The sequence below is a fragment of the Poecilia reticulata genome, linkage group LG18 (genome assembly GCF_000633615.1).
Source record: "Poecilia reticulata strain Guanapo linkage group LG18, Guppy_female_1.0+MT, whole genome shotgun sequence".
In the NCBI taxonomy this organism is placed as follows: domain Eukaryota; kingdom Metazoa; phylum Chordata; class Actinopteri; order Cyprinodontiformes; family Poeciliidae; genus Poecilia; species Poecilia reticulata.
Genome location: NC_024348.1, coordinates 19,811,780 through 19,819,271, shown reverse-complemented (window position 1 = coordinate 19,819,271; position 7,492 = coordinate 19,811,780). Strand labels below are relative to the sequence as shown.

Here is a 7,492-nt window from a genome sequence, read left to right as displayed (position 1 = left end):
AGTGGATGGGTTCGGACTGAGAGAGGTTACTCGGGAGGGTTTGGTCCTGAGAAGTGGTGACCTTGTTTTCTCTTTCTGAGAGGCTCCTGRGGTTGTGAAAACACCTTGAGGTTTTTGGTCAGCAGTCGAGTTTCCTGGATCTGGTTTTTTTATTTTGGCCGTCATTGTTGGGGTTCGAGTCGTTAGCTTTGGGCTTATGCTGCTTTTATCTCCCTTTTGATTATGGACCTTTGGGCTTTTAGGCAGYTGCAGGGTTTTTGGTGGCGTCTCAAGGTGAATCTCTCTTCCACCTTCATTGGTCCTGTTTGATTGCGTCTTTCGGCTTGGTGTTACGCTGTTTGYAGAGTTAGTTGTCGGCTCAGGCGTCMACRCAGTCACTGGCTTYACGGATTCTGCTTTAGGTGTTTCAGTTCTGACCTTTTCTGTAGATCTCTGGCTGCTCCTCAGCTCCACACCGGTTGGTTTGGGACTTTGTACCTCGGGTGAAGGGGAATGCTTAATGTTTGGAGATTTCGGCTGTTGGCTGACTTTGTCTTTCACAGTCATCTGAGCTGTTGGGATTTTGCTCTTAGGTTTTTCACTTGGTCCTGAAATGGTGTTAAAATCTGCAGCTGCTGCTCCTCCTTTACTTTTATCTTCCTTTTTACTCCCAGAATGCATCTTTGAGGGTTCTTTGGTGGGACGAGGGTTACTCGGAGAGCTCAGATTGAAGTTGAGGTTGAAGTTTGGCTCCGTACCCCAGTTGTCGTTGGGATYCGTGCTTGAAGGCTCCACATCTTCTGGAACATCACGTTCCAGCTGGAGAATATCGGTTCTTTGTTTAGTGGCATTCAGAGGGGTTGACATTGTTATTATTCCTGCTTGTTCAGCTGAAAATCAGGCAGAATCCCAACGAGGATCTACAMCAGATGGAGAAAGTGAAAAATCAAACTTCAAATAGATAACCTTCAACTAATGATGATTCAATTTAATAATATTTTAGTAGGTGGGAAATTATACCATTGTAGAACTTGTTTTAGGGTTCATTCACACCAGATCCATCTAATCCACTTTAAACTTTAGTTTGTCTAAATCCAGTTCTATTGYGGAGGTGTGAATGTGGAACTGAACTCTGGTCCGTATACAACCCTCGGTCTCGGTTCGGTTGAAGTGAACGGCTCATAAAAACAGCAAAGTTTTAAGCAATTTTTCCAATTTTGCAAGTAAGTTTTCACTTCAGGTGTTTTTTGACTCATCTGAATTAAATGGGAGATGGAAACATATTTAACAAATATCTTGTAAGAAATGTGACTCCATGAAGGTCCCTCAACAATCAAAACTACAAGTCTAGAAACAAAATGTCTGTTCAGAAGCATGTTGGTAAATTYGTACCTGTTCAGGCTCCGTAGGCATCAGCAGAGGTTGATGGTGGGAATCCCGGCCGGCCGGYRGAAACCCAACGCTCAGCTGCTCCTGCTCGTTCCTCCTCTCTGCTCCAGAGGAAGCAGCGCTGAATAAATTAATACCAGGGAAGGAGCAGAAAGCCGCCTTCGCTCCTCCTCCTCTTCTGCCTTTCWTTTCTCCATTATTCATCTTCCTAAACCTCTTAATATTAAGCTTTKTAATGCTGCKGCGATGATTCCTGACCTCTCAAGCGTCTTTTCTCCTTAAAACTGGTTATAAATGATGTGAAACCTTTAACATCSAGTKGATGGAGTTCAGCTCTAAAYGTGTCACACTTGGATGTCAGCAGGGGTCTGTTTCTGTGACATTTTACWGGTGAAGCTCATGGGGCCCCGTGACCCTTTGGGCCCCTGGCGTTGGGCCCCAACAGGCCAAGCAGTCCAGATAAGGGAGAAAACGAGATGCTACGCGTTTCCAGAGTGAAGATGCGACTTTTCTCTGCACCACTTAAACAGGAATCAATTAAATTCAGTTTATTTATGTAGCAGMAATTCAAAATAAATGTCTTGAAGCACTTAAAAAAAATTWAAAAAACACCCAAAGAACMATTTTAACTCTTGGTTCACTTTAAAGGAATATTTTTCTTTAAAGGCATTTTCAAAGAGAAAACATTTTATTTCTATTTTGAGATTTTAAAGTGAAAGTGGATACTTTTTCTTCAACAAAATGTTGAAATTTGTGGAAACTTGTTTTTTTAACCGTTTCCAACCTGATGGCAAAAAGTATCTGAAAAAAATTTAATTGGACGTTTCATGAAACACAGAAAAATAACTTRAAATAGTTTTTGTCGTTTCTATTAGAGTCAGAAATTTATTGCGTCATTACTGTGAAAAAGGAGATATTTGTTAATTTATTTGAATAAAGTAGAAAAATAAAMATTTCCTGATTTAACTTCTAATCACAAAATGATCCATTATACTGAAATTAACTATCTGCCGCCCCCACGTGGACAGACTGAGCAGTACAACATCAGAGCTTCAATAACACAAATGCTTAGAAGTCTGGGCTGCACAGTGGCGCAGTTGGTAGAGCTGTTGCCTTGCAGCAAGAAGGTTCTGGGTTCGATTCCCAGCCCCGGTCATTCTGCATGGAGTTTGCATGTTCTCCCTGTGCATGGTGGGCTTTCTCCAGGTACTCCGGTTTCCTCCCACAGTCCAAAAACATGACTGTCAGGTTAAATGGCCTCTCTAAATTGCCCCTAGGTGTGAGTGTGTGTGTGCATGGTTGTGTGTCTCTGTGTTGCCCTGCCACAGACTGGCGACCTGTCCAGGGTGTACCCCGCCTCTCGCCCGGCACGCTAGCTGGAGAGGCACCAGCAACCCTCCCGACCCCACTGAGGGACAAGGGTGCAGGAAAATGGATGGATGGCTTAGAAGTCTTTGGTCTCAGACACAAATATAAGATAAATYCAAGGTTTGTAGTGGAAAAATAAATCAGAACCTTGTTGGTACATAACRTGTAAAGCAGCTCAGGTTGGTTTGAGATCTTTATGTTTTACAAATTAAGCTTGGAGAAAAGTTACACTCACTGCATTTTCTGCTAAATTCCTCCAGGCTAAAAAACAAAAATACTAAAAGTCATTTCAGATCTTTCAGGAAAACTGAAATAGTTAACAAATCTCTTATATTTTCAAAATGCAACATTTCCTGAGATTCGCTTCTATTGTAAATCTAAAATAATTAATTGTGCAGYTAGTGGAGATAAGTTGATCTGTATTTACAAGAAAAAACTAAAAATCGTACCACGTAGTTGTGTGTGGTAGTTTAATCTGTCAATCTGTGGCAGTTTAATCTGTCAGCTGCCTGGATGGATGAAGCTACATCTTCACTTTCACACCAAGATACGAAGAAATTGCTGTATTTTATTCATCCTTTGCAAATTTGTGGGTTTTTTTTAATGAAAACTTACATTTTCAGGTTAATCTAAAAAATCTGACTTTTGTTCTAGCAAATTTTCAACTTTGGATTCAGGTATTTTTGATGGCTGCACAGAWTTATTTTCATGTCATAATGTAAAGAATATTATTATTAATCCTGGTTTTATATATTTTAAGGCTTTTCAATCTTTTGTGTGAACCTACATAACTCGATTTCCCCGCTGTGGGACAATACATGTCATTTCTATTCTAGTTTTAAAACCATTTGTTTAATTTTTCCTTGCATACAAAATAAGAATAATAAGACGAGTAAACGGAATAAAAACTCTGTACAGGAGGAAACTCACAACACAAAGCAGGTGACTTTAATTAAAACATTTCTCACTGAAAATTGTCCAAGACAATCCGTACAAATTCGTCATTTCTTACGAGCTCTCCGATTTTACAGAGTATAAATTACTTAGTGTTTACAACGGGAACCTGCTGAAGCAAAGAAAGAAGTCCAGAAAGAGTGTGAGGGGAAACTGGACCCACCGGAAACAGAAGAGCAACACCAGAGGAAACTGTTCATTTCCGCTTCTTCGTTTCCATCCAGCTCAGTCCTCCCAGGTTTCAACCAAACAAGCTCTGGAAATAAAAACAGCAACAAGCTTTTATGTACAATTACACAAATACTGAACATCTAAACCAGCCCGATCAGAACCATCCGGGCTGCCGGCGGGTCGGACGGCGCCGATAAATCAGTCTCTGCTGCTTCGTTACAAAAATAAACGTCTCCTCTGGTATCAAAATAGACGACAATCTTTTTCTTCCTCGTCGAAAACGTCCGGAGCGAGCAAACAGCGAAGTGGACCCGTTTCATATTTACAGGACGAGGAACGGGGTCCAGGCAGAACCGGGAACCTTTCACTCGCAGTCCGTGTTTCTGGGGGGATTAACGCGGTGGCGGTGCAGACCGGCGGATTGTCAGGAGTGAAAGGTAGAAAAAGGCAGCAGGATGACGGCGCAGGCGCGTTGAGGAGGAGGAGCAAGGCAACGCTGAAGGTGCTTTCGGACCACACGGTTCTGGAGAGGTACCGCTAAATTACCCCGACAGTCAGAGCGACGTTAGCATTAAGCTAAAAACAAACCCGAGACGGGATTAAAGAGGCCGTTGAGAGCAATCTATTAAAAGTTCTCACCGCTGTTTTAATCCTCCAAGCTGCAGCCGGTTTGAACCATCGAAGATAAAAACATGAAAAGATTCACAAGAAAATCTCAAAAACTTTCATTTATCGCGAAACTGATTTAATTTATCGGAACTGGAACCTTTAAATCAACGAACTACATTTAACCAGTTCATATCGGGTTCCTTTGTGCTAAAACCCAACAGATTATAGATTATTCTCAATGTGAATTTGATGAATTTTGACATTTTGCCAACAATCTGAGCGTCTTTTACGTTTTACAAATTAATTTCTGATCAGATATAGTTATATTTTAGACCGACTTCATCAACGAGAGGGCTGCATGACATCAGAAACGCATCATAAATATCAGGTAATTTATCAGCTTTAGCCTCCAAGTTATCGGTTTGATGCAGATTTAATGTTTTTATGTTTAATTAACGTAAATGAAGCTTCAGAGGAGCCGATGGGGATGATCAGAAACGGCTCAGATCAATCAGAGTTCTGAACAAATGTTTGATTAATTATTTGAATATCCAAATAGTAAAGAACTAGTTTGAACAAAACGAGGTGTAATTTCCTCCAGAAACTACAGGAAGTGCTCTGTGGTCCAACAGGACGTCAAACGGGTTCTACGAGGAATTTCCAATTAATTTATTGATCAATAAAAACTCTGCAGCCTGAGAAGAAACCTAAACCCGACAGGAAACCCGCTGTGGTCCAAAAGCACAGAGAGTTCCTGTGACGGAAACCGAAGCTTAAAGGAGATGAAGAGTTGATTTCGCTCTCGCGTGGTTTAGAAACTCAACGTTTGGCTCCAGGTTCGGTTCTGGTACCGATTCAGAGATCCAGGCAGCATCTTCATCATCTTCCTCCTCTCATCTGTGCTTCACGGTTTAAATAAACTTTGTTGATTCCTGCTTCGCTCCAGAAACGACAGAGGAAGAACTGAAACCGAAACTCGGGAAAGTTCAGAGGTCAAGGAGCCAACCGACCCGAACGGGGGAGGCGGGTCTTCAATACTGCAGGAGTAATACTGCCGGGTCGATCAGAGTCCGGTTCAGATCAAAGTCTTTCAGTCAGACGATACAAAACGTCAGAGAGAGGAGGTCCGAATCTGGAGAACCAGAACCAGAGCAAGGAGAGACTCGTTGTGAAAGAGAACTCTGGAGAAACCAGACGGATGAGTTCTGTCAGGAATAATTTGGTTCTGCTGACAGAACCAACTGGATCATCTGGGGACGGAACCAGGCGGAGTCGGGATGAAGAGAACCAAGAACGATCGAAGGTGAAATCTGAAACACGTCCGCTTCCTTTGAGCTCCAAGAATCCAAACCCAGTCGAGTCTCGTGGTTCTGGACCAGACGGACCCGATCCAGAACCAGGCTGTTAGCACGTTTACGTCAGATGGTTCTAGTCTCTCTGGACCTTCTGGCTCAATGAGGTCTTGTTTATTTTGGCCTGGTTCTGGCTCTGTTCTGCTGGGCTGTTCTCAGGACTTGGCACCCAGATGAGGTCGATCCATGGACCCCTCCTCGTCCGACAGGCCGGTTTCCACGGCGATGACCAGCGACGCCACAGAGGCGCTGCTCGCCATTGGCTGCAGCTCACCTGGAAGACGAAGAAGATAAAGATGAAGTCAGAACCAGAACCAGCCAAACAACCGTTAGCTCCACTCACCACAAACATCAGTCCTGCTGACGCTAAACCAACACGGTGTTTAGCAGAAGCTAATGCTAASGCGCTACAACACAGCATTTAATGCTGGAGCTAAAGCTAAAGAGCTACAACATTAGCTTTTCAATGGAAGCTAAWRCTAARGCGCTACAACAGCACAGCATTTAGCAAAAACTGGAGCTAAAGCTGAAGAGCTCCAACAACATTAGCTAGAAGCTAATGCTAAAGCGCTACAACACAGCATTTAATGCTGGAGCTAAAGCTAAAGAGCTATAACATTAGCTTTTCAATGGAAGCTAAAACTAAAGCGCTACAACAGCACAGCATTTAGCAAAAACTGGAGCTAAAGCTGAAGAGCTCCAACAACATTAGCTGGAAGCTAATGCTAAAGCGCTACATTAATAAGGTGTTTAACAGAAGTATGTAGCTTCTGTTACTACCTGGAGTAACTCGAGTAAAAAACTGTTTCTAACAGCTTCTGTTGCCCTGAACACAGATAATTCATCTGATCAACATTTATTTTTTCTTAACATCCCAGCTGTTTGTGTGTTTCTATTTATTTATATTTACTGAGATATGCTATTTTTTTATTTATTTGACTTGCCTTTCAGAGTTGCTACATTTTAAATTTCTCTCTTGCACAATGACAATAAAATGTGTTCTGATCCTGTAATGCCCCAGAACCGCCACCGGGTGTCAGTGTAACTCTGACTGACGCCCAGCAGAGTCTCAGTCCAACCTGTGTGTGTGTCGGTGGTGGCCGTCACGGGGCTGTCTCTGAGCAGGTCGGGGTCCTGGTAGTCCTGCGGGAGCCCGACCCGCCTGACGCCGGGGTCCAGAACCACCGAGGACCCGCCCTCGCTCAGCGTCCCGTCGCTGGACGCCCCGGCCTCCAGCGCCAGGGCGCCGACTCCCCCAATCCCCACGCCGCCGCCCAGCGCCAGGTCGTAGTCCAGCGGGAGGTCGTCCAGGCAGTCGGCGTTCAGCTGGGAGGAAAACGGAAACGGTTAAACGTTGAAATGAGACGGAACCGGAGCGGAGAGGAGCCGGACTCACAGCGATGCCCAGGGCCTTCAGGATGTTCATCTTACACATCGGACACGTACGATGGTCCAGCAGCCACGGATCCACGCAGCTCTTATGGAACAGATGCCTGAAAATACAGGACAATTCAAGAACTTTCAAGGTACGGGTTCAAACATTTCCAGCACTTTGGGGGGGAAAGAAACACCAACACACAAATTAACTACACACATATTATATATATATATATATACACATACATACATACATACATACATACATACATACATATATATATATATATATA

The 7,492-nt window shown here is 43.4% G+C and overlaps 1 protein-coding gene across 1 annotated transcript in view; it reads right to left on the bottom strand.

Moving 5' to 3' along the window:
- Nucleotides 1-3,658: 3,658 nt before the first annotated feature.
- Nucleotides 3,659-7,492, bottom strand: part of rnf150b (ring finger protein 150b) — an 18,629-nt gene continuing 14,795 nt past the window's right edge. Inside the window, exons 4-6 of the mRNA XM_008436045.2 lie at nt 7,219-7,315; nt 6,902-7,148; nt 3,659-6,096 (exon numbers count right to left, since the gene is read on the bottom strand). Of these exons, the coding sequence (XP_008434267.1) occupies nt 5,978-6,096; nt 6,902-7,148; nt 7,219-7,315 (463 nt within the window). The 3' untranslated portion in view covers nt 3,659-5,977. The remainder of the gene's footprint in view (nt 6,097-6,901; nt 7,149-7,218; nt 7,316-7,492) is intronic.